We start from the raw sequence: 27,592 nt of genomic DNA, 5'->3' as shown, positions 1-27,592 counted from the left end.
TTTGTGTCAATCGCCTATACAGTTATAGGCATATAAATTTTTATTTTTTTTAAAACACGAGAATACGAGACACAGCTTATCATTTTGTGTAAATATGTAACTCAGCCTCCATCTGCTTGAAGGTAGTTTCAGTTTGAACAGAAACGATTCACGTTTCAAGATGATCTACAGTAAACTACGGTTATAACCAACTGAAAGGGACCACTAATTTTAGTTCGTTATAAGCATATATACAGCATATATACAACAAATGGCCGGGACTAAAAAAAAGTTCGTTATATCGGTCAGTTCGTTATAAGCGTGTTCGTTATAACCGTAGTTTTCTATACTACCTTGTGAATTAAATGGTTTTTATTTGTAAGTTGAGTGTCTGCGCTCTGCCCTTCATAATGCATGTATCAGCGGGTGCCACTTGGGGCTCTGTCGTTTAAGGCGCAGTTATCCGCTGTGCATGGATCACTCCCTGAATTAAGCGTGCCAGAAAACATACGATCTTGGATATACCAACAATTCCAGATTGTTAACTTAAATTTTGCTGTCTGTGGTAAAGGTATGTAACCTCCATCCTATAAGTATACCACATGACGTATTACTCTGTAACATCATATACTGAATTGAATAAAAACATAATTCCAGATTCGCTCTATGTGTTTCTATGTAGTTCATCATTCTCGTGTTAATAGGACGTTTACCACTTCGGTGAAACCCACGAGCACGGGTATGGTGCTGACAAAACCTAGAAACATTTTCCGGTCCCAAGGGACGCAACTCTGCAACTCCCCTCCCAGGCTCGGAGCGCTCTATCACGTTGGCCACTATGAATAACCTTCTTCAAAACAGCTTGCAATTTTCCGATAAGCTGAATACATGTTTTATATAACTGAATGACAGGAGCTTGCCTGGTACATTAATATTATTCGAGTGGTCATAAAGAAAGTGATTCACTGTGCTCTTTGCATGAATGCATTTAGATTTACGAGACATGGTCAAAGTTCACGCGTAGGAGGTGAAGACATATCCCCTTTACAACATTACGTGCACATACCAACCCTGCACTCACCGCAGTTGGCAGGAGACTCGTTAGGGTGAGTACTGTTAATTGATCTTATGTTTGACAATGTGTAACACGTGACAGTGTCTGTCAGTACGATGGTGGTAATCTTGTTAACCCATCATTTTAATTCACTTTTGTCAACAAAGTGCCTTACTGACAGATTACGTCAGTTTTTTCTATGACACACACCTCAAGCAGACTATATATAACGCCAACATATTTGAACTTCCTCATTCGTTCCATGTATGTGAATCCGCATATCCACACATGAGCACACTGCCATTTTTGCAATACAGTAAACTACGGTTATAACGAACACGGATATAACGAACTATTTTTGGGGTCCCGTCTATTTGCTGTATATATTCCGTACATTTGCTTATAACGAACTACGGTTATAACGAATTAAAATAAGTGGTCCCTTTGAGTTCGTTATAACCGTAGTTTACTGTAATTGAATCAAAACGACTTAAAGCCATGACGTTTTTTTGGACATGCATGGTAATGTTCATAGATGTTACTCAACCACGTGTTACGACACATTTGAAACGGCTCACAAGTGCAGACCTGCGGACTGTGCTCCGTGTTTATTGTGAAGGTCTTCTTGTGTGATACACTTCGTTTCACAATTAGGCTCAATTGTGTGGTTGCGTGAGTAGTGACAGAAATCTTGTCAATAAGAATTCATCTACAGGTAAGGGAAATGTCATATATGTACTTAGCGAGAATTGCTTTACAAAGTGCGCTGATTTCAACGCCACGATCTATGCTGGAAATGTACACCAGGGCCCCGTTTCACAAAACGATCTTAGCGCTAAGATGATCGAAACTCCCATACTTTAACATTGACTTACTACAATCATAGCAGTGAGATCGCTTTGTGGATCGGGGCCCTGCACGTAAAGCATTGTGTGGGGCACAGTGACAAGTTTTGTCACGCAAATATAGAAGTTATTGTATCACTCAGTATCACCTTCAAATGGTTACGGCAGTATATCTATGTGATAAGATAGGTCATGTTGACCTGAAACTACATGCAGGTGGATGGATGATAATAGTCTGATCACAATAGTAATTTGTTGGTTGTTGAGTTTGTGGGGCGTCTGCCCGGAGAGCGGAAGGTCGGTGGTTCGATCCACTGGCCGCGTCATACCGAAAGAGTGCATGTGTGTGTGGCTGTTTGTAGTATTTCGGACTAGCTCACTGAGATACCATGCCGCAGTTTAACATGAATACCCCACTCAGACACAGTATACGGACTCCGATCAGTCCTTGTTTTAGCCCTTTACTGCCGAGCGCCCGACAGGGTAACAACAAGTACCATCTTTTAACGTCTTTTGGTATGACGCGGCCGGGAATCGAACCCCGGACTTTCCGCTCTCCGGGAGGCGATCTCGGCATTAGGGGAATAAAATAAAACAAAGACTAGTCGGCTGGGAGTCAGTTTACTGTGTCTGAGTGGGGTATTCATGTTAAACTACAATGTTAGTGGGCTGGCACAATAAACCGACTTAAGTCTAGACTTGACCCAGCAAGCGCTTAGCATGTGTGCATGCACGTTGCTATATCCTGAACCGGAAGAAAAAACACAAGGCCGTTTCACCTCACCTGTTAAGAGTGTGTTTGTGATCAGTATTAGTTACTTTGAACAGCATGTCAGCTCCGCCAAAGAGGGAACGTGATATTGCAATCTCAAATTACCGCCTTGTTCATGAGTTGAACAGATAGGGTCAGGTGGAACGGGTTATTCCTGTTTGTGACTTGTTCTGTTTGTAAGTATTTGTACTCAGGCAGGAAGGATTGACACTCATGCTGTTATCAATGTATGAAAGCTCTTTAGTCTGCTCTACCCGGACGCGAGTGTATAGGCCTGTGCATTATGCAGTTGGGAAATTGCTGAGTGCAGTGTAAATTGTATTGAAATGTGCCTTTGCTCGACATGCGTAGCTTATTTTTGACAGCGGATGTCTAATCTAGGAAAATAGATAAAGTTCCTGTAGGCATCATTTGAACATGATTTTGTGGAATCCAGTATTCCAATAGGTCCGGAGTACCATAGTCCATCATTGTTGATTACCGCATCACTGTGTACAGCGAATGTTGCGCCTATTGTTTATGTAAACAAATCATCAGTCATGGATTCTGACATCGACAACGTTACTAATTTTGATTTGCAAATGTACAATAATTTCAGGGTAGTCCTAACGATCGCCTTATCGCCGCCCACACAAATCTTTCCAACAAAGTCAAACAATTTATGGACAGTACTGTGGTAAGGAACAAAGCGTTCCGCCAGAACAGCGACGAGTTCCTCGTTCAGGGGGAAGGCCGAGGTCATCGAGAATAAACTAATCCTTTTATCAGTTGTGTTGTGAGTGAGTGAGTGGGTTTGGTGTAACGTCCCTTTGAACAGTATTTCAGTTACATTAACGTGCGAACAGGGATTCCAACCCACCATCATAGGTTTCTGGCAAGCCTATGGGACGCGACTCTGCACAACTAATTACAGCGCCTTAGACGATTTCTTTAAAGCTATGCATTTTCGTTAAAGCACTGCATTATCAAGCATTTGTTAAAATTAGGATTATTTATTAAAAGGTTTATATAGTCTTATTTTTCAACAGTATATTTGATTTGCCGTTTACTGTGCCATTATTTCCAACTTGTTTTGTCCAGCTGGAGTGAGTGAATGAGTATGGTTTTACGCCGCTTTTAGCAATATTCCAGCAATATCACGACGGGGGACACCAGAAATGGGCTTCAAACATTGTACCTATGTCGGGAATCGAACTTGGGTCTTCGGCGTGACGTTGTCCAGCTATAACACAATTACCTTGAATAACTGAATTGGCATGACACTGGTATGCTCTATGAAGCTAGACTTAAAGGTGTACATCTGACGAACGAGCAAGTATGCGTCCGTTGTTTATATGTTACCGTTGACCGAGCCGTGAGCTCTGATGTACGTCTTGACTCTTCCACTTCCTCCATTGCAGGCCCGTGTACAGATTCACCAGAGGTCACGAATCTTTCAATGGTAAGTGGCCTTTAAAGAAACATTCTCATAACACAAATATTTAACGTCTTACATAACATAGTAGTCTTACCTCCCCAGGCTTCATGATAGCACAACATGATGCACTGAAGCTCAACATTGGTAAGCATCGTGAGTATATCGGTTTAATGCAACTTTGAATTATTATGTCAGTCATATCGGGGCCTGACAGTTTTATGTTAGCTGGAGTGGGCTTGGAGTGGGCTTGGGGTGGGCTTGGAGTGGGCTTGGAGCGGGCTTGGGGTGGGCTTGGGGTGGGCTTGGAGCGGGCTTGGGGTGGGCTTGGAGTGGGCTTGGGGTGGGCTTGGAGTGGGCTTGGAGTGGGCTTGGGGTGGGCTTGGGGTGGGCTTGGAGCGGGCTTGGGGTGGGGTTGGGCTGGCATGTGTGGAAGCCAGGGGTGGTGCAGGAATTAGACGTTTAGCAGCATTACTTAGGTGAATCCCACGAGCACCGGCAAGGCGCTGATAAGAAACATTATCGCGGAGAATCTGGGATTCAAACCCAGTATCTATGCAGCTATATGAGCATTGAAATCGTCATGATCAGAACATCAAACTATTTTATATGGGTGATACACTGTTAAATATATTGGACTAATGTTATTTATGCCGTTGCGTTATCATGATGTTCCTTGATTAGACTGGAGCGATGGATACAATGCGTGAAGCCCATTTCTTGTGTCCCCCGCCATGATATTGTTAGAATATTAAAACCACACTAACTCATTTTGGAGTTATACTAGCTGTATGGTTACATGTAACAGAGTGCCATCTGAGAAGGGCTTCAGCAATTCGCCGAGCCTATAACTTCCTCTTCCTCCAGAAACAGTAAGGCTTCTACAATAACAGTTTCTCAGCTATGGTATTCATACTTCATCACATTTGCATGATTAACATGGCATATCAGTCGTATCATTCACATGCTAAAAAAATAACAACTTCGACCGATATTTCATTATCAGTAAAACATGACAACTTCGACCGATTTATCATTATCAATAAAACATAACTTCGATCAATTTATCATTATCAGTGAAACATACAACTTCGACCGATTTATCATTATCAATAAAACATACAACTTCGACCGATTTATCATTTTCAATGAAGCATAACAACGTCGACCGATTTATCATTGTCAGTAAAACATAACAACTTCGATAGATTTATCAGTATCAATGAAACATAACTTCAATCGATTTATCATTATCAATAAAACATAACAACTTCGATCAATTTAGCATTATCAATGAAGCATAACAACGTCGACCGATTTATCATATCAGTAAAATATAACAACTTCGATCGATTTATCATTGTCATTAAAACATAACAACTTCGATCGATTAATCATTATCAATAAAACATAACAACTTCGACCGATTTATCATTATCAGTAAAACATAACAAGTTCGATCGATTTATCATTATCAAAAAAACATAACAACTTCGATCAATTTATCATAATTAATGAAACATAACAACTTCAATCGTTTGATCGAAGCCAGAGAATACCAAGTTTCGTTTGTCACATAAAACCGAATCCATTGGGTGTAGAAGGCAAAATAGCGGTGAAAATTGTATTCATGGATCACTGAAAATCAATGACGACACCAGGTGTTGCTGAAAAGAGTAAACATGTCATTATAACACGCCTATTTCACATGTATATCGCATACATTTGCCAATGTTTATTATTGATCTCTTGACACACCGGTCTGTTTGACGTACGTTATGAAATGAATATTTGTCAACCATTCAACCATGGTTCGAAACGAAGGATGGTGTGGCTACCTTTTATTCCATGTGTTTTTCTTTCAAAGCTTAAGAACATTCCTTTGTTTGCTATAACCGTAAGTTGTCTTCAGTCCTGATGGTGCAAACCTTTTTTCAGGTTTTTTGTTGTTGTATCCATCTAATCTATTATATAATACAACAAGCTATACCTTTTGTACGTCTGAAACTACATACATGTAGCTATGTTGTATGACAGAAAACACCACACATTTTCTATCTCATTTCATCACGCTTGGAATATGTGTAAATATTCCTGTCATTTGTTATTGAAGCAGTTCCAATATGGTCATGTTTCACATTAATTTCGACCCATGAAGATCCGGGTTAGAATAGGTCTTCAGCAACCATGCTTGCCGTAAAAAGGCAACTATACTTGTCGTAAGAGGCGACTAATGGGATCGGGTTATCAGTGCCGCTGACTCGGTTGATGCATGTTATTGTATCCCGATAGCGTGGAGATCGATGCTCATGATGTAAATTACTTGATTGTCTGGCCCAGAATGGATTATTTCCAAACAGTCGTCATGTAGCATTGCCGAGTGTGTCGATAAACAACAAACAAACAAACCTGTATGAAACTAATTGCATGCAATATCTATATTCCTTTAATAACAATAGGAATACACGGAAATAACATTATGCATTTTATGGCAACCCTAATATTTGGCATAGAAAGACGTTGTTGCACATGCCCAATAGTTTTCAATAGGTGATGCCAATTCCCAATCACTCCTCAACACGAAGGATTAAATAAACATGAACTAGTTCATTCATTGTAGGAATCGGTTATCGTCTTTTGACTTTGTAAGTTATCAACAAGGATCAACTTTGCAACCCAGAATACAGTGGTCATAACTTTCTTCACTGATCTGACTTGAATTTCTTTGGTGCCGGAGAAATAGAATGGTGCAATTCCATGGGTTGACGTTCTGACCCGGAGTCATTGTTGTAGACCCATGTTTCATCACCAGTTACTATTCTTTGTTGTTATTCGTGGGTTTAAATCACAGGTTGCCATGATTATATATGACCCTTGGTTTGAAGCAACACTCGGTTATCGTGAGTAACGTGGACAATCTTCACCACTTCAGGCTTTCCGCCAGATTTGAAGCGGTCATGTTGTGTTATCACTGTTAAAAACGGCATTACACACAAATACAAGCAACAAAAACATTTTCATAATCGTGAGAAAAACCCACTTAAAGATTCCATTGCATGATTACCGCTATAGCATAAACATGGTATTACACACACACACACACACACACACACACACACACACACAAACACACACACACATACACACACACACACACACACAGAGTTCGATGTGCTAGCACAATTTCTGAGCAACATGACATTTTTAAGGATGTGTCAAAGATAAATGGTGTTTATTACTTTTAATTTTCAGGATTTGAAAGGAAGGTGGCTATGGTTCATGTTGACTTTGGTGAAAGTGATAAGTAAGTATATTATCTTTTTTTCTGAGTGCGTTATTGCTAAGACACAAGAATCTCGCTCGAGGTTCTTATAATAATATTTTTAACATTGATCTGGTTACATCGTAGCTGCCATCGTGAAGACGTCTTCATTGCTATCAAACATTTATGTCCATGTTCCCAAATAGCATTTGAAACGCATGAATCTTTAGAGAAAACTTAAGCAAACATGCGTTGTGACTTCATTAACTATTTTGATATTAAATGTTTTAAGTACCTCTAACCGTTTCAGTATGTTGCTTCACTGTATTCCAGTCATCCGAGGTTCCGCAATATGCTGAGCAGAATTGCGTCCCTTGGGCGTGTAAGGAAATTATGATTTTGGGTTCGAATCCCTGTACGCGCGGATTATGTTTCTAGGCTTGTCAGAACCATACTCGTGCTCGTAGGTTTTTATTGATATTTAATGACATCGCATACAAATAATTGATTCTTTAAGATGAAATACGGGAAAGATACTTATCACATATACGACTTATCTCCACCAATATGGTAAACGCATAAGACATGCGCCCAATTCTACACTCACTCACTCATTGTGTACCTCTTCATGACAGATGATAAGCCCACATTATGATAGTCCCATATTATATGTTACGGCTAATGTTAATGCAGCTTTAGTGCCACGTTTTCCGAGTTGTTTTATTTGAAAAATGACATGTTTTACTATAACATTGCCAGGTTCTCAACAACTCTGCCCACACCACTGTCTACAATGTGACCTGAACATGAGATGCTTGAAATGCGTTGATGGATATTACGGAGAGCTTTGCAACATGCCGTGCGATCCAGTGTGTAGAAACGGGAAATGCAGAATCGATGGTTCTTGTCATGATATAATTGAAAGAGGTTTGTATACATTACATTAAAATGTTCTATTTCTTTAGTGCCAGCTGGATGATAGCATGCACCGGTAAGTGACCGACCATGCCGTAACAAATAGTTCAGCTGTCGCCATTGTATGCTTATCTCAATAATCTACTCCTTTATACTCGCAAATAATGGGCTCATTCAGAAGTATATAGTCAATCATTGTACATTTTCACACATTAACCATGCTTCCGAAATTGTTTTAGCATGTGTTTGATCACTAACTGCCATCGTCTTTCAATGTTGACCCCCATGTAGTTTGAATGTTTAGTTCCTCAGTTTCATCATACAAATAACACATGGAACATGTATGAAATATTGCTACAAGCAGCATTAAACCCATCTCGCCTGTTATCCACTATTCTAATCAGTTACCTCCCCCTTCACGCGCAGCGGCAGCCCTATCTCAAGGGTACATACAAGTAAGTCACTGTGTCCGGCGATGTTTTAGGTCATTTCCAAGGTGGTCCTATCTCAAGGGTCCATACAAGTAAGTCACTGTGTCCGGCGATGTTTTAGGTCATTTCCAAGGTGGCCCTATCTCAATGGTACATACAAGTAAGTCACTGTGTCCGGCGATGTTTTATGTTATTTCCAAGGTGGTCCTATCTCAAGGGTACATACAAGTAAGTCACTGTGTCCGGCGATGTTTTAGGTCATTTCCAAGGTGGTCCTATCTCAAGGGTACATACAAGTAAGTCACTGTGTCCGGCGATGTTTTAGGTCATTTCCAAGGTGGCCCTATCTCAAGGGTACATACAAGTAAGTCACTGTGTCCGGCGATGTTTTAGGTCATTTCCAAGGTGGCCCTATCTCAATGGTACATACAAGTAAGTCACTGTGTCCGGCGATGTTTTAGGTCATTTCCAAGGTGGTCCTATCTCAAGGGTACATACAAGTAAGTCACTGTATCCGGCGATGTTTTAGGTCATTTCCTAGGTGGTCCTATCTCAAGGGTATATACAAGTAAGTCACTGTGTCCGGCGAAGTTTTAGGTCATTTCCAAGGTGGTCCTATCTCAAGGGTACATACAAGTAAGTCACTGTGTCCGGCGATGTTTTAGGTCATTTCCAAGGTGGTCCTATCTCAAGGGTATATACAAGTAAGTCACTGTGTCCGGTGATGTTTTAGGTCATTTCCAAGGTGGCCCTATCTCAATGGTACATACAAGTAAGTCACTGTGTCCGGCGTTGTTTGAGGTCATTTCCAAGGTGGCCCTATCTCAAGGGTACATACAAGTAAGTCACTGTGTCCGGCGATGTTTTAGGTCATTTCCAAGGTGGCCCTATCTCAATGGTACATACAAGTAAGTCACTGTGTCCGGCGAAGTTTTAGGTCATTTCCAAGGTGGCCCTATCTCAAGGGTACATACAAGTAAGTCACTGTGTCCGGCGATGTTTTATGTTATTTCCAAGGTGGTCCTATCTCAAGGGTACATACAAGTAAGTCACTGTGTCCGGCGATGTTTTAGGTCATTTCCAAGGTGGTCCTATCTCAAGGGTACATACAAGTAAGTCACTGTGTCCGGCGATGTTTTAGGTCATTTCCAAGGTGGCCCTATCTCAATGGTACATACAAGTAAGTCACTGTGTCCGGCGATGTTTTAGGTCATTTCCAAGGTGGTCCTATCTCAAGGGTACATACAAGTAAGTCACTGTGTCCGGCGATGTTTTAGGTCATTTCCAAGGTGGTCCTATCTCAAGGGTACATACAAGTAAGTCACTGTGTCCGGCGTTGTTTTAGGTCATTTCCAAGGTGGCCCTATCTCAAGGGTACATACAAGTAAGTCACTGTGTCCGGCGATGTTTTAGGTCATTTCCAAGGTGGTCCTATCTCAAGGGTACATACAAGTAAGTCACTGTGTCCGGCGATGTTTTAGGTCATTTCCAAGGTGGTCCTATCTCAAGGGTACATACAAGTAAATCACTGTGTCCGGCGATGTTTTAGGTCATTTCCAAGGTGGTCCTATCTCAAGGGTACATACAAGTAAATCACTGTGTCCGGCGATGTTTTAGGTCATTTCCAAGGTGTACTACACACCTTCCTCCGGGCTACATCATTTCTTGACAATGTCTTGAAGTCACAATTAACTTCCGTTTCCATCTAAACAATGTCCCAAGTGATCAGTGACTGCAACCATGCTTCTTAATTCGATGCTAGGGGGAAGGTCACGTACATAATCCGATGTAAACATTTCGGTGTGCATTATGCTTCACGTTTTGTTTGTGTCAAATAACATTTAACACATTAACATATTATTATAATCACATTGCATCATATCTTATAAAGAAGACGGATATTACCGACACTAAATAAACTAAAAGTAAGAGCCACTGGCCTTTCACATTAAGCTGACACTCGTCATAACATTTAATGTCATATAATTTCCGTTATAAGACAATACAAGCGTAAATAGAAAAGATATGTATATCCACCATCTGTTGTAGATCAGATCATGGTTAGGCACAGAACTGTGATAACGTTAGCTATTATGTATGGAATACTGTAAGTGACATTCTCGCGATCCCGCATTCTCGCGATCTCGACTTTTGAAATATGCCCAAACACGAGAATGCGAGATCTCGGGGAAATGAAATGCCGCATTCTCGCGATTTTGTGCTTTTGTTGCCTATTTTGACAACCGAAGACGAAATTGCTTGAATGCGATAATTTGCATCATGTCAAAAGTCGCTTTCTCGCGTTGACAACTTTTGACAAAAAGTGCTATGTAGCAAAAACACGACAGTGCGAGATCACGAGAACGCGAGATTTTGGCGATTTGCGCGATCTCGCATTCTCTTGTTTTGAACATATTTAGCTCGTTTCCAAAAGTCGAGATCGCGAGAATACGAGATCGCGAGAATGTCCCTTACAGCATTCCATAATTATGACTTTCGCAGATTATGCCTGGACGTATGAAGAATGCAACTGTCTGCAAGTACTAGTCAATTATAAGAAATATTTTAGTTTTTGATGTCTACCTCGGACAATGACGTCATATTTATTGAGTCACAATACCTTTCGATGGTTTTAACGTCCGTCATAATAGTCGTGTCTGGAATAATTTGTGGAAGACTGACAGCAGAGACACCCCCTAATGTTTGCTTGCAGAGTAACCGTGCTACACATATGTAAATAAAAGGACAAAAGCCTTTCCATATCCAATAGTAATCTCGATTGTACGATTCCGACTATATCATGAGCATGAGTTTGTGAATCAACATCAAGTAGTCATGATGCCAGGTGATCGCGAAAAGATGAGCGTATCCTGCAACACCGGTGGCACCCGTCACTTACACACGTAAAGGCAAGTCAATTGTTCACCTAAAAAAAACACCGGAACAAATGGTACAAGTCAAAATAGGGATTTGCAATAAAACATTTTAAAAGCTTCACAGAGGCAGTATATGTTGTAACGTTGATCAACAACTTCTGAGCATACGTCGTATGACGCTTTTCGAAATCTTGGCACAAACAGTATGCTCGATTGTATCTCAACATTTGCGAAAGGTAAACACCAAACGTTGGAGCTGCTGGAATATTGCTCGACATGAAGGGAAAATTGACAATCGGAAAGTTGAATTCATCCCTCTTTTCATACTGTCTTGTCACTCTTTATGTATAAATCTAAGTATGAAACAGATGAGGCGGTGCCACTGGTCTCCTTTATTTCTAGTTCCGATGGGCAAATCAGTGGAAGGGAATTGTCTATTTGATTGTTATTGGACTATATCAGATCCTCTATATTCCTGAAGCTTAAGTTAAACTTCTTGGCCAAGTTACTGTGTTTGGACTTTGCCAATCCGAGCAGAAATTCCTATTCATATGCATAAAGAAACTGATCCACAAGAAGGGGAGCACAATTGGTGCCCATGGGGATGCCTATTTCCTGCCTTAATGCCTTACCTCAACTTTTACGTAGATGTTATCAATGAGGAAGTCCAGCATTTCACATTTTGTTTTTCTGAGCAAACTCTCTTGAATTCTCACATAGTACAAAAACTGCCCGGAGAAAGAAAGTACATGCAAACATTTGAACATTTGATTTGACGCACAAACATCAGAACGTCACAAGACTGAAAACAGTCGCAGAAACTCTGCAAATCTAAGGTCTAAAACACTACTATGGTACCCATATGAACTATATCACCATCGAATAACCATTTCCTGTTTGTTTCCTATATTCTTCCCCCACCTGCGTGGATATTTTGTGATATTCCAAATGTATATTCTTTCTAAACAGGATGACATATTAATAATCATAGTTTTCTTCAGCTGTTTGGAAGCTCAGACGTATGCGAAGAAACACTGGAGTGAACTGCCACGACGCGGGGTGCACATGTTGTAAGCCGAACTACAGGGGATCAAACTGCCAGGTGCACTGCCCCAACTGTAGGACGTGGTACAAGTCAGGAGTGTGCAACAGGTACTGCGAAGCTGGTTTCTATGGTGATACTTGTGAAGAGAACTGTCCAGGAAACTGTGCACCGGGTAACGCGGGCAAACCTTTGTGTAAACAAGACACGGGTGAATGCTCCAACAACTGCAAACCAGGTTCTTGGGGGGGAATTTGCAACAAAACCTGTCCCACAGGCTGTAAGGAGAAGATTTGCCTTCCCAGAAGCGGCTCTTGTGTCGATTGCAGTGGTAAATACTATGGCTCCACGTGTAAACAGAAGTGTCATGGCTGTAACGAAAGTTGTCACAAAAATGGGACATGCGTGCAAGGATGTGCAGATGGTTATCATGGTACACTGTGTGATCGCAGATGTGGAACTGATTGTAAAGACGACAAGTGCCGTCTGTATACAACAACCAAACAGGGGATATGTTCGACCGAATGTCAGTACGTGCCAGCGTCAGTTGACGTCACCGAAGACTGTGTAGCTGTTACATCGCCAGTCCCAAATACTTCCAATGATGGTGAGTATATTAAGTTAATCTTCAGTTTGGTATTTACAACAGTGACACATGTAGCAAGACGTACAGTCAAGCAAAATATTAAAAGATCATTGATGTGAGCATCTCGTGAGCATCCGATAAACAGGGGACTGCAGTTGAGTTCTTGATCTATGCGTGTTCATCAATATTTGAAGTGTAACCGACGAGCAAACGTTCCATCACTGCTTTTTAACTGCACGGATTATGCAGATCAATTGTCAGGATTTGACTATTATTGAATTAGTTTAGCAGTAACAATGCCCTTTGGGTGTATAGATAAATACATGCAAATATGTGACATGGACCTCCGTTTTCTAAGTGTGTACGACTCCCTATTTTTGTGTGCACAGGATCGATTGTAGTTAAAGTTGGGGTACCAGTCATCGTTATCCTCGTCGTCGTCATCATCATCATCGCCGCCGTGGTGATAATATTGTAAGTACTGTTTTGTCATCATGGATGTACACGTAATTGTATTATAAGTTAAATATAGAGGTAAAATTCACCAGTTTACAGTGGCACAAATACAATGAATTTCACAAATTAACCACATAACACGAATTGCGCTCCTACCATTTGAGAGACGTATTAATTATTTTATAATGTGTGGTAATTCTGGCTCAACTTGGTAGTTTGTCACACTGTATTTAATGTATATTGTATCTTCAGGTAAGAGTCATACTTAGTATATTAATTTTGGTTGATCACGTAAGTAATTAATTGGTGATGTGTTTTGGGAAGCATGACGTCTATCTCTCCGTTGTATATTTAACCTGCATAGAGTGCGGGAAACGCTAGGTCTCCGGGGATCCGCACCTGACCTGTTACGGTAGCGTAGCGTCACTCTCTGTTAACTGGAGACGAGATGTCGACATGTACAGGCGGATATGTAGGCGTTGTTTGACAAGCACCTGTTCACAAATTATAGAGGAACTTGAAGCAATTTAGCAACAACGCATCCTGGCCCTGAAGCATCCACTTCCCAAAAGGAAAGAAGGCTACGGGGCCTACTGGTAAGGATGCCATAGAAGAAATCATGTCCATGAATGTATTGTGGTGCAATACGGTGGGGGTCGGTAGACCTCTGACCCTCGGTTCCAGGAAAGATATGGACACCGTGCCATTCGTCTAGGGGTGCTGCACAGCCGGGTCGGTAGAAGATATTTATTATGGATACCACTGTATTACGGGATCCGTACAACGGTCCCTTGAAGATTTGGACATCACGGGATTGAGCTTGGCCGGCGGTCACCTCAGGACCATGGATTACACCAGCCAAGCCATCATCCGGATGACAATGATAATAGATCGGATTATGAATCAGTCCTCGGGAATGAAAGAAGGTTAGAATTTGTGTCATTCCTGTGCTGGGTTGATTGAACATATTTATCATAAAAAAATATCATGCCCGGTTTGAAACCCCGTTTGAGCTGCTTAAAGGGTTCATCCGTAGCACAGCCCCGATCATCAGGTGTGTGCATATACATCTAGTCAGGTTTCGTGGATAAAAAGACAACTTCCTATCAGCAGAAATCAATTTCAGCAGAACACGAATTTTGTTGTTGCAACTGGGGTTCCTGGTTCACCCAGCTACTTTTTAAGAGCCTTGGCAGACTCGATCAGCTGCAGAATGGAGGTTAACATGTTGGCAGAAAATCTTTCCAGAAGGACATGATTGAGGCAACGGAATTCTCCCTCCATTCGGTAGTGTTAAAGTGGATAACATCGATTTGGGGCACCCTATATCTGGATTTCTTTGCCACTTGCCCAAGCAACAAACTCCCAGTTTTCGTCAGTTCACTTAGAGCCCTTCAAGTGGACCCATTATCCATGACCTGGAAACGGCGGTTTGCCTAAGCGCTATTTTTCCATGGTCACTTCCAGATAGAGTCTTTAGGAATTTGGATGACACGTTTTGCGGCATCATCCTTTTTGACCAAGCAGTCTGTGGTTTTCCAAGCTGTTCCCGCTACGCATGGAAGAACAACTCAAACTGCCAGAGTGCTATGATGTTCTATAACAGCCCATATTAGACACTACTGTGGCAGCCTCACGGATAGGATGCAGGCTTCCAGCTTATGCATGCATATCTACATCAGAAGCTATGGCGAGATCTTGGAGACCTTTTTCATCCGCCATTTCAGACAAGAAATGGGATCAGCAAGTGGCAGAGAAGAGGAAGTGAGTGAGTGAGTATGGTTTTACACTGCTTTTAGCAATATTCCAGCAATATCACGGCGAGGGGCACCAGAAATGAGAAGAGGAAGACTTGGAAATGACAATGTAACTATACATATCGAATTCTTTTGCAGGACAATAAGGTTTGTCATAGTACTATGCAGAGATGTGTATGTCATGCTGTTTTTTACAAACGAGTGTATTCTTGTATTTTCCGAGCGACTGCGGGAGCAAGGGTAATAAATGAATTGTATACGAGTTTTGTAAAATCAATATGACACTCGTGCGTGTGTCATAATTTATTTATTACCCATTATTTCTTAGGGGGCACCAGTGGCCCAGGTGTATGAGGCGCCACAAATCGTGTCCCTTGGGCACGCCAGAAAACTATTCTTGTGGATTCGAATACCGGTATTAGGTTTGACAGCACTATATTCGTGCTCGTGGGTTTCACCAAATAGCTAAATGTCAAAGAACTGCAATACATATTTTCCTCCCACAAGTTCTTGCCCACACATTCTGGGAGAGATTTGATACATATAAAACTCCAATGAAGTTTAGAAAGGTCTAGTGCATTTATCTCCCATATTCTAGCAGCTGAAGACATATACAAAAGTAGGAATATATATATATATATGACGAAAAGAAACCCATGCTAATGGTTCATATGGTTCCTCGATCAACACAGACAATACCACAGACAAATTATAGTTCAGAAATTCAACCATATGTACTCAACAACAAACGTTCCGGTGACACCAATATTTTGTTGTATTTTTCAAACAAGTAAAGTTTGGTTTTCAATATTGTAGTACATGTATGGAATCAAGGCACAAAAACGCAACTGCTACAGAAAAGCATGCATTCCATGCAAAGGTTGACTTTTATGGAAGCCCCATGCATTTCACTACCAAAGAATGGGTATGAAAGCATGTGCGTTAACGGGATTCCATATGCATTGTTTAGCATCGTGCTGACAACAACCACTCAGAAAAACAACAATATTACGCAATTATTCAACCTTACGAAATGCCACGCCTGTCCGAAATGAGCGTATGCTTGAAGCAGGATCGAACCAACGTGATGTTGCAAGACAATTTAACGTCCACAGAAACACCATTTGGTGTTTGTGGCAACGTTGGCAACAGACGAATGCAGTCAGAGACCATCCTCGGAGTGGCAGGCCACGCGTAACCAATAATCGACAAGACAACTGGATTCGAACAACACACCTACGAAATCGATTCCAGCCAGCAACAGTGACTGCAAGAAGCATCCCTGGCCTTCGACGATCTTCACAAATTGTACGTCGCCGCCTCAGATGTGCAGGGATTATCGCCAGAAGACCCGGCAGACGTCTCATTTTGACAGGAAACCACCGTCAAGCACGTCTACAATGGTGCAGACAGCGTCTACGCTGAACAGCCATGCAGTGGGGACAAGTTCTATTCACTGACGAGTCTCGTTTTCACCTCAGCCACAGCGATGGACGGATTCGAGTGTACCGACGTCGAGGTGAACGTTACGTCAATCATTGTGTCATGGAAGAAGATCGGGTCGGGGGCGGCATCGTTATGGTATGGGGTGCGATTCCAGCAAGACCCGTTTGATAGTGGTAGAGGGAAATCTCAATGGACAGCGCTACCGCGACGAGATCATCGGTCCTATTGTTCTACCGTTTTTGCGTCGTCATGGCCCAGGCATTACCTTCAACATGACAACGCCCGGCCACATATTGCTCGACTTGTTCAGGATTCTCTTCAACAAACAACGTGAATGTCATCCCCTGGCCGGCTCGCTCCCCTGATCTCTCACCAATCGAGCACATGTGGGTAGAGATGGATCGGCGCCTTCGACGTCAACCACGTGTTCCACAGACACTCCAGTAACTTCGAAACATGCTACAGCAAATATGGACAGATATCCCACAGGACTTTGTGCGACGCCTGGTCCATTCCATGAGACGAAGATGTGTTGCTTGCATCGCAACCAGAGGTGGACACACACACTATTGATTTGTAAATTTACATTTTGGCATGTTCATGTTTTTGTATGCATTCACGCATTTTCTGAAGTCAGTATGGCAAATTAAACCATTTGAACACTTACAGGAATCTTTTATCTGTTGCAAACCGAAATTGTTTCAGATTTGGTAAAAAACATAACTTTGCATTAAATCTTATTCAATGTCACAGGAACTTTTGTTGTTCAGTATATCTTCTGGTAAAAAGGATCTCATCTCAGTAAGTACTGGGTGGATTCAGGGTGTGACAGTTTGATGTATGGAGACAATTCGTAGAAATGTTTGAAGTATTTCATCATGCAGATTCAGAAGAGAAGGATTTTGAAGACATCTACCCCAAAATGTAAATGCACTGTGGCAATTTTGAATCCGATATGGCTGCCAAACCATGTGCATTAAATGTCAAGCACCCAACTTAGCAGACACATGTAAAGTGTCACAGTAATTGGACCAGTGGTTGCGAAAATTACTTTATTTAATTATCTGCAATTAATCATTATGCTTATAGCCTTGGCATTAATTTGTATCTGGAACTCAACTGTCATACGCATACAAAAACAGAATCTGGAAACTGGTTATTTTGCTATCGCTGGAACCATCAGTGAAATAATAAAATAATAATTTATATAATTTATAATACATATATAATACATATAGGAGGAACACCACTGCGAGACTACCGCCTGAACCGTCTCTAAGGGATTTGGAACCAGCCTTTTGATCATTATTGTCTGCTGGGAGTAGGGAAGATCAGAGGTTAACGACTAGTATTATAAGATCTGCAATTGATATACGACTCACCGGAAGTGATGAAATAACCGTAGCGGAAACATACCGGAAGTATAATCTTCAGAACAGGAAGGCAAACGAAATGGCATTGTAGGAACCGGAAGTGAGGTCACAGGTGTGCGAATATACCGGTAGTTCAGTTTATTTCCATGGATTGTGCACATTCCTAACGTCTTCTGATTAACACCATGTAAGGTGAAAACCATATAAGGTGTTTGCAGACTAGGTCACTTTCTGTTATCCAAAGATGACTAGATGTCAGAGCCCGCCAGTCCCTCTTGTGTATTCTGGCAGTTATGAAATGTAGGTAAGTTAATAATTCTAAGAACACTACCTCTGATTACTTAGGCGTTATATCACTCAACCTCTTTAATTATCTGCATCTTGGTAGAAATACTCAGATTTTGTGCTAGAGCACTGGGCAATGGAAGAGTATTATTCAAATGACTGAGTGTAAATAAGCGGACAGTGAAGACGACTTTTGTTGACAGAAAAAATACAGAACTATTGGCAATAGTGTAATAGAAGTAGTATTCTTAGCATGATTAACAATGATAACTAGTGTATATTTATTGATCTATTGACCAAGGTATTCCTGCATTCAACCTGTGGGTAGTGTTCAATGTACTTATATGTATAACCTAATATTGTCAGTCGCGTTGGTTTACTTCAAGTGTGATGAATGCAGAAATTAAACGTGTCTTGGTAGGCATTTCTGACGAGATTGTTCAAGTTACTATATTGAATGGAATTAGATTCTATGGAACCTTGGCGCTGTCATTACCCTCACTTAAAAAATACAAATAAGCCAAAGAAGGGATCTCAATCCTTGCTTGAGAGGGAGAAAATGATAGTCTATATTGAGTTATCACAAGTGATATCAGAAATGTGTTCAATCATCCTAACGCAGAATTATCATATCAAGATTTTTGGATGGGTATGCGTGATGACATTGTGTGTTTGTCCATTTAGGTGAATACGTGTATATGCCATCATTTGATATTCAAACTATTGTTTTCTCATGTATAAACATGATAATATGATAAATTATTTTCTCATGGAACCTACCAACACATTTGTACCTTTCAGGCTCTGGAGGAGAAAGCGCTGTTGTTGGAGGTAAATCAGTTAAAATTTATTGTTCTGATTGAGCGAATAAGATATAAGCATATGGTGTTTTCAATGTAGAGCTCTGTCATTTGAACATGAATCAGAAGTTGTTGTTATGTGAACGTACTTACCTAGATTTGTTTATCTAATGAAGGTTTGTAAATTTCGGCTTCCGTCTACCCTACAAATATTGTCTGACTTAGCTGAACAATATGCAATACCCTAAAAATGTATCACATATCCCAGTGGTGCGTAGGTAACTCTGTAATGGTATGTCAATTATTTTGCAGCGAGGACGACGAATTGGATCCTAAGAGGTAACGTGTTCTGATGATAGCTATGACTTTGGTTGGCTGGTTTGTTGTTTAACACCGCACTCAGCAATATATCAGCTATATGACGGCGGTCTGTAAATAATCGAGTCTGGACCAGACAATCCAGTGATTAATATCATGAGCATCGATCCATGCAATTGGGATGCATCAATCAAGTCTGCGACCCTGACCACCCGGTCCCGTTAGTCGGCTATTATGACATGCATAGCTATGGCAAGCACAAGTGTTTAGCTATACTATATATAACAATATCTGAAATAGCCTGTGATTTTAAGCCATCTCAATCAGCTAGATGAATGCACAATTATAGCTCTGTAATGGTATGTGTCAAATTCTCTTGTCAGGTCAACCACAGAGAAAGGCAGTTCTATCAGCAAGAACGACGAAATGGTCCCTTTGAGGTAACGCGTTCAATGTTATCATTACCAAAGCACGTGTATTTAGCTATACTCTCTTTTCACACTTCCGCGCAGTGATGACTTACGCCATTCCCACATCATAATCACGACTTTCCCCTTGTGTGTAAACAAACACGTTTATTGTGAGAACTGAGCAGAGGGACCTAATCGAAACATTTCAGTACAGATTGTTCTGTTATTAATACCCATACCCATACGCTAATAAAACGGCGACAGTGAGGACGATGACAATATACCTTTACACATTAAGTGACGGAATCTCGATGTCTGCCTGTGGAGTAATAAAACCACTGTAAACAAAGAAATAAATACAGAACCGAAAACCGTTTTCCCTCTTTTCCCCCTATTTACTCATTAAAAGTTAACCATTTTGTAACATATATTTATCTGAATGTGTCGGCTTTTAAAACTGTAGAAGGTGACAAACAAATGTAATTTGTTAAATGGACCGTGTAAAATGTGAGGAAGCATCACACCTCGCTGGCTTGTGACAGAGGTACTAGCTATAGGCTGGCTGCAGGGACCTCTGGGTAAGTTCTCTGTTGTCTCCAAAACTATAGAATAATACGATGTGATCAATGTTCCACAAAACTTGAATATATATTCTTGCCCCAATATATTTGTCACCAGGTCGAAAAACCAGTCTTGTCACGGTCTAGTGACAGCACCGCTCCCCTCTCCTTTAATTGTTCGGCTTCCGTCACCATTCAGCAAAGTCCGGCAGTCGTCGTTGTCCAGTGTCTTTGCATTCCTTGTTAAAGAATGAGTGATCCGTAAATTTTGTTCTCTAGCTATTAATGGCATCACCGTTTTATGTGATATATGTTATCTCATATGTGTTTGCTACCTTATTCATGTGTTGTAAATGTTTTTTGTGACTAGGATTTGCACACGGAAGCGGGATTAGCAAGTACTTGTAGATATTTCTCCTGTATTTATGGTCATTTTTGCCACCTCCATAATTGTACACACCTGTCTGTAAATCGTTAGTGGTACCGTTGGGTAGCTTATGTTCAGCGCTTTATTTTGGTTCTTACATCTTCCGCATTGGTTCAGTAGTTTGCTATTCGGGTTTTCCCTATGTAAGAAACACACTTTGTTAAGCTCGGCTGTTGCATTTCCGGCTGAACAGGAAAGGTTGTCCCCTCCAACGTCAGCGCACTCGTATAAAAACCCTTGTCAAATTCATTTGTCTTTACCTCCAGGCGTTGTTAGACTGTTTACGGGTCGTCTTGCAACTGGGTGGTCATTCGAAACTCAGGTTTCGTTCGTAAGTGATTACGGGGCATTGTTAATCTAGTACTGACTCTGGTTATTAGCTAGGGTTTTTTCATACATCGTTTTTCTAGTAATCCGTGGATAACCAACCTTCCCGCAGTTGTCTAGTTTAGATCAAGTACCTCTTTACTATTGAGAGTCAAAGTATTCTTTTGGTCAAGTACCCTTTTTATTGATAGTGAGTCTAGATACTCCTTAGGTCAAGTACTTAACATTTTTTGGAAAGTTTAGAATTTCCTTGCCAGGCCAATGTGACTTTAGTCTATGAGACTAGTTTGATATTATATTTTATTGTAGTGAGGTTATTCACTTATTAGGGTTTTGAGTTTATTACCTTCCAGGTGTTAATTGCTCGCTATAGTCTTAATTGGTTGTCTATGCATCTTGTCAATATGTTGTCAAAGTGTTGTTTTAGCTACTCTCATTTTATTACTGCTACGCAGTTGCTTAGCTCATCAGCTTGTGTATTTGCAATGATTTAATTTAATTGATCAGTAATCATTGTCGGTGTAAATTGGGAGTTTGTTCTTTCATATTGTCACCTATTGATTCAATTAGCCGCTAATGATATACGTGTGAACCTATTACCACGTTTTCATTATTACTTTTTTCTTGTTTAATGGCACCCTGATCTCTGGAGCACAGCTCCGTGACTATCCGTTCTGATGTCTGGTGGTCTTTATGTATGGATTATATACTCACACGCAAAAGAAACGCAAGTCGAGTATGCAGTATACATGTTATTTATTTTCAACAGTAAAGACAAGAAATACTTATAGGGCAAGATTGACAAAAATTTGACTGGAGACAGTCATAGACAGATAAAAAGGCAGATGACATAATTGGTGGGTTTTTTTAGATGTTAAGGACTTACACAGTTTCGGGTCAATACCCAAAATGTCAGTCAATACCTGGTGTGACCACCATTAGCATTGATCACTGCCACACATCTCCTGTACATTGAGTGGATCAGACGATTTGTGAAGTCCCTAGGGATCCTCCTGCACACATCCAGAGCAGCTGTGCGTAGTTCATCGGCAGTTGTAGAGATTGGGCGCACATTCTGCAGACGCCTTTGAATATTCATCCCACAAGTGTTCGATGGGGTTCAGATCAGGGCTGAGGGCTGGCCACGGTAGAACACGGATGCTGTGTTGTTGCAGAAAGGCCATGGTAGCTTTGGCAACATGGGGACGAGCGTTGTCCTGCTGGAAAATGTGTTGTTGATGTTGTGCAAAACATGGAACAACGTGGGGTCTGATCACTTGACGCCGTGTCCCCGACCATGACCAACATTCAGAAAGCACATGGGTCCAAGTCTCGCATTAAGTCCAATCCTTGCCCATATCATGACGCTAGGTCCACCCCATGGATCCCTTTCCACAACGTTTCTGTCAGCGAAACGATCACCTCGACGCCGCCAAATTCTGACTCTTCCGTCTGCATGGGAGACACAAAAGCGACTTTCATCAGAGAGGAGAACACGCCTCCACGCACGATGACGCCAATTGTGATGACCCTGTGCCCACTGAAGTCGTACTTGTCGATGCCGTGGTTGGAGAACATGAGGACGTGTTGGTCGGCGACATCTAGATCTGAGGTTGTTGAAACGGAGACGTCGGATCACAGTGTCCCGGCTAATGTGTCGATTATGTGTTCCTATGGTCTGTCGAGCACTTTCACTTGCAGTTAGAAACGGATGTCGCTGGTGTTAACGGGTAATCTGCCGATGTTGTCGAGGAAGGTCATCTGTGGTCTGTGTAGCATTGTATCGATGCAGGAGACGGTAAATTGTGGTTATGTTAACGTTGAAATGACGGGCAACCTCTTGGACAGACTCTCCAGCTTCCAAACGTCCGATAGCCTGGTTTCTCTGAATTTGAGTTAGGCGTGGCATTGTTGACCAAGGAGTGGTAGGTCCACAGTTTTATACCCACTACAGTTCGTGACAGTCCGTGCATTTTCGATTTCGCGAGAAATGGTTGCATGATACCCACATATTCATTGAAATGGTGTGTTTTGGCGATTCGTTTTTTATGTTGCGTTTCTACTCGGGGCTTACAAAATGCGACCAAAAATATTGATAACACCATCAGGCTTCACTACATGCTAACACTCGTATCAATTTATGGTTCCGTGTTTGTTACCTATTTGCTTAAAACCACTTGCGTTTCTTTTGCGTGTGAGTATATATTGTTGACATCTGAAGTCATTTGAACATATAATATCAACGTAGATATCCGGATTTGTGTATCTAATGAAGGTTTGTCTTGGCATGACAGTTTAAGGATAGTAATTCGAAAACATCGGGTGTTCTTCAACTCCAGCGTCTGTTGTGTGGTATTTTCTAAAATGTTGTATATCCGTTTTATGGGGCCGTCACACCATGGCGTTCTGGTCAGCGTTCTATGACGTTTGAGGAAAGGTTGGTAGTCGCCCATGGTCGCTGGGATAGCGCCAGAAGAGCGTTGTGTGAACGCTATTGAACGTCGGTGATCGCCGGGAATCGGCGGAGAACGCTGGTCCGGAAAAAAAGTTTTGAACATGCACAAAAGTTTTCACTGAGACCAGCGTTCTTCAACGTTTAATTTTAAACGCTGAAGAACGTTTAAGAACGTTCGTGGAACGTTTTACTAACGTTCGCCGAGCGTTGCACGCGTTCGGCTATCGTTAGTCAGTCGTTACTCTAGCGTTACTTTGTTGTTACTAATCGTTTGCTTTGCATTGAACGACTCACTGGCGACCTGTCAACGACCGCTGAACGGTCCCCTAGCGCACCGTAAAAATAACACGCCAGCAAGTCGCTATTCTGTCGTTATTCACACGTTAGTCACACGCTCAACACGCTCGTCTAACGTTGACAAATCGTTCGTCGCGCGCCAGTGGCACGTTAGCACACGCTAATGGTTTTCAGGGGTATCTTACTTGGTCGCTGTTACACGCTTCTCGTGCGTTAGACACACGCTAGTCATGCGTTAGGCACACGTTAATCACACGCCAGATGTGTCATCCTCATTCTAGAACGCTCAAAAATTGAACGATTGAAATGTTCAGAGAACGTTGACCAGAACGTCATGGTGTGACGACCCCTTTACATAGGAGGGCCTCAAGTTCCACGTGTCGCTGTGGTCCATTACAAGAGACAAAACCTGTATTTTTCTATTGCCTTTATTTTACCTCCGTACAGGCGTGCCTTAATTTAAATTTAATGACATCCCCTTGACAGTTTAAATGTCACGCTCCGTCATTTTGCTTATGAACACCTCAAACCTCAAACAGAATGATGTCAGTTAAGTCGTTGTTAAACGTGTTACCAAATGATCAAGAGTGTGCCTGATCATTCACCTCTGCCTATCTATCCTACTGGACACGTGAAAGAAAAGTAACTGTTGATTTAATGATATAAACAAACACTTAAGTAGTAACGTAATGATATTGGTCATATGGGTTTTTAAGGGTACAAATGTTGTTAAGTATAATATTAATTGAAATTTTGAGTGGTTGAGTATAATTGTATGCTGCTTTATCCATCTTCCAACAATATCACAGTGGGAGATAAAACTTGTATCTGCTCAGATAAATGGTGTAAAGCCGGTTCGTAATGATCTATTATTATATACATTAAATTGATTATGTAGTTAAGGAAGTAATATATTTTATTCGTCACAACACTTTTAGATTTCATCAAATAAACCAACATTTGTATACATCTGTTATATGATATCTCCATTCTGTGTCATGTGCCAGACTAATCTGTCTTTTTTTCTTGTTGCAGTGAAACGGTAACAGACAGATCAGTGAGTTAATATTTAACACTTTAAAAAAACAATAATACATGGAGATGAGGATAAGATAATACAGTTAACCACCAACATATCCTACAAATTGGGACAGAGAGGAGCAAGAGATCTAGACGTATTTTCTGTGGTTCCTTGTGTTATCGCAAAGGAAATGATAAAAAAGGGTGTTCTTTCTGACACTCGTCACTATCTGCAATGTAGACATTATTGTAATGTAGTTATATAGCAGAAGGCCATGAACACCTGGGAAACAGTGCCCATGCTCCCTAAGCAGTAGTAGGATCGATAGTAACTGACATAGAAAGTGTTTTGTTGGGAATGTTACAAATGTTCTTCCATCAAGTGAATGGGATCTCAAAAGTGCCTGACACATATGCATACAGCATAACACGCAACTACTTGCACTTGACTATCAGTCCATGACGCAGGATTGAAGAACGGGACATTTCCTACAAAAAATACTACAACAGAATATAATACATTCTCAGAAAAGTAGGGCAAATTGTTATTGTTATTGTTACAAATGTGAAAATTAATCCGATGGGTTATAAGCAATTGATAATCAACTGCTCGAATCCTGTCCAGCACCTGCATGTTTCCCTTTGTCAAAGACTGACTGTTTATTAATTTTCGCCAGACCGGACAATAATATAGACGCGCATATTGTACCAGATTATTGCCAAATGTACAGGTTTGTTTGTTGTTATATACCATATGCAGCAATATTCCCGCTGTCTGACAGCGGCCTGTAAGTCATCGACCCTGGATAAAGGCAGTGATTGATATTGTGACAACCGAGACATCCGATCTATTAGGAAGGTATTTATTATTAAATATTCTTTAATGATTTATTGTTAAGACAATACCAATTTACTCGTTTATTTTGCAGGAGATACCTGTTGGAATAGTTGCAGAAAGACGGATTGCACTAGAGAATTCAACAGAATAAGAAAGAGCTAGTGATGTTAACGTAGATAATTTTGGAAATGACGATATGCCAGGCCAATACTGAACAATACAGACCCGTGAAGGTCCGAGTTAGAATTGATCTTCAGCAACCCATGCTTGTCGTAGTTGCGACTAACGGGATCAAGTGATCAGGCTTGGTGACTCGGTTGATACATGTATGATTACTCGGGACCAAGTCTAACCCGGAAAGTTTGGAAGGGTCCCGATTGTCAAACGCCCCACCTGCCAGACCAGTGACCAGTATCACTGCCTAGTCTTACCTACTTAATTAATCCAACTGCGAACAAAGGAAGTCATGTGATAAAGATTTCAAGATTGTGAGCGTGTATAAGTTGTGTTTGGTCTTTGCCCGGTTGTTTCAATGATATAGACCATGGGACTCAGTGTATGCTAATGAAATCCTATGACCTTAGAGTTTACTTTGCATTCTTATCAAGTTAATTAAATAATAGAAAGATTAGAACTCATAAACAGATTAACTTCTCCATAACATGAACAGAACAGAAGTTTATTCAAACAGAAAACTTGGGCTACAAGTCCCTCGTCATACAATTTACAGATACATGGCAGAGGGAGTGCGAAATACGCTGCAGTCGGAAAGCGCACGTTAAATCTTCTATATCAGAGGGAGTCAGTTATTAATAGAAGCATGATTTGATATATTTTGCGATGTAAATTATAAGCGTTTTACTGTTAATTTTAACAACTGTTTAATTTTAACTTCACTTGGATTTTGCCAGTAATATTCAATAATATATTTAGCTCTATAATTGTGAAACTTTAGACATATTTATAAGAAATGGCTCTTTGACATTTACAAACCAATTTTCCCCATTACGTCAGATACCTCTTTTACGAAAAAACATTACTTTATAAGTATAATCCCACATGTAGTATGCCTTTGATGCTGCTCTCCCACCCAGGAAGAAGGTGTACTGAGAGGAGACTGCTGCGTCCTAGAATTTTTGGATGCAGTTGGACATTTGCTGAAGCTGGGGTTGAGCAATAATAGTTTTGTTCTCTGTCATTTGTGTAGGGCTGATCTACTTTACATTAAGGCAAACAGGTAACAATTACCAGTGCACTCAAATTTCCTTACCCGGTACAGGCCGTCTGATGGTTGGGTCATCTGACAATTGGGAGGTTACCTTTGGAAGTGTCCTCCTTCAGACGTGGGGCCGACAAGTATTTTATTCATCCTTTTGATGTTTTCCTTTCTCTCAGTGTACTTTACACAGAATGTCAATTAGAGTGTATGTTTTTTACACATGTAAATAGTTTTCGCTATCTGCCTTGATTGCGTGACATTGCATTAGTAACGTCTAGCGCATTGTAGCATTGCATAATGTACAAATTCAATTTTGGATGTGTTTTGACATGTTCTGGCTTGTACGTAGTCTGTGTGTGTGATTCATATACCATTATGACCCGTCATGAGAAAGGGTATTTTTCTAAATAAATCTTATTTGAAGTGTG

The 27,592-nt window shown here is 40.9% G+C and overlaps 2 protein-coding genes across 3 annotated transcripts in view; both read left to right on the top strand.

Annotated features, from left to right (window-relative positions):
* The window catches only part of LOC124137513, a 493,827-nt gene that overhangs the window by 110,831 nt on the left and 355,404 nt on the right, over positions 1–27,592 (top strand). The gene's annotated exons all lie outside the window — the stretch shown is intronic.
* On the top strand, positions 896–27,592 carry LOC124120919 (multiple epidermal growth factor-like domains protein 10). 2 transcript variants are annotated; one of them, XM_046483826.2, is made up of 11 exons: positions 896–1,085; positions 4,051–4,091; positions 7,317–7,368; positions 8,086–8,253; positions 12,550–13,197; positions 13,566–13,650; positions 19,295–19,324; positions 19,606–19,632; positions 19,995–20,051; positions 25,123–25,144; positions 26,037–27,592. In XM_046483826.2, the coding sequence occupies exons 2-11, from the start codon at positions 4,089–4,091 to the stop codon at positions 26,094–26,096; spliced, it is 1,152 nt and encodes a 383-aa protein (XP_046339782.2). In that variant the 5' UTR covers positions 896–1,085; positions 4,051–4,088; the 3' UTR covers positions 26,097–27,592. The 2 variants fall into 2 exon arrangements, with proteins under 2 accessions (XP_046339782.2, XP_046339781.2); XM_046483825.2 differs by lacking the exon at positions 896–1,085 and adding an exon at positions 1,589–1,748.

The sequence above is a fragment of the Haliotis rufescens genome, unplaced genomic scaffold, assembly GCF_023055435.1.
Source record: "Haliotis rufescens isolate VD_foot unplaced genomic scaffold, xgHalRufe1.0.p SCAF_7, whole genome shotgun sequence".
Lineage (NCBI taxonomy): Eukaryota > Metazoa > Mollusca > Gastropoda > Lepetellida > Haliotidae > Haliotis > Haliotis rufescens.
Note: the sequence above shows the minus strand (reverse complement) of the source record. Positions and strands in the feature narration are given on the sequence as shown.

Coding starts and splice junctions, on each gene's coding strand:
- LOC124120919 (XM_046483826.2), top strand. Junction 13,651..19,294: donor GCCGCCGTGGTGATAATATT/GTAAGTACTGTT, acceptor TGTACCTTTCAG/GCTCTGGAGGAGAAAGCGCT. Junction 19,633..19,994: donor GACGAATTGGATCCTAAGAG/GTAACGTGTTCT, acceptor TTCTCTTGTCAG/GTCAACCACAGAGAAAGGCA.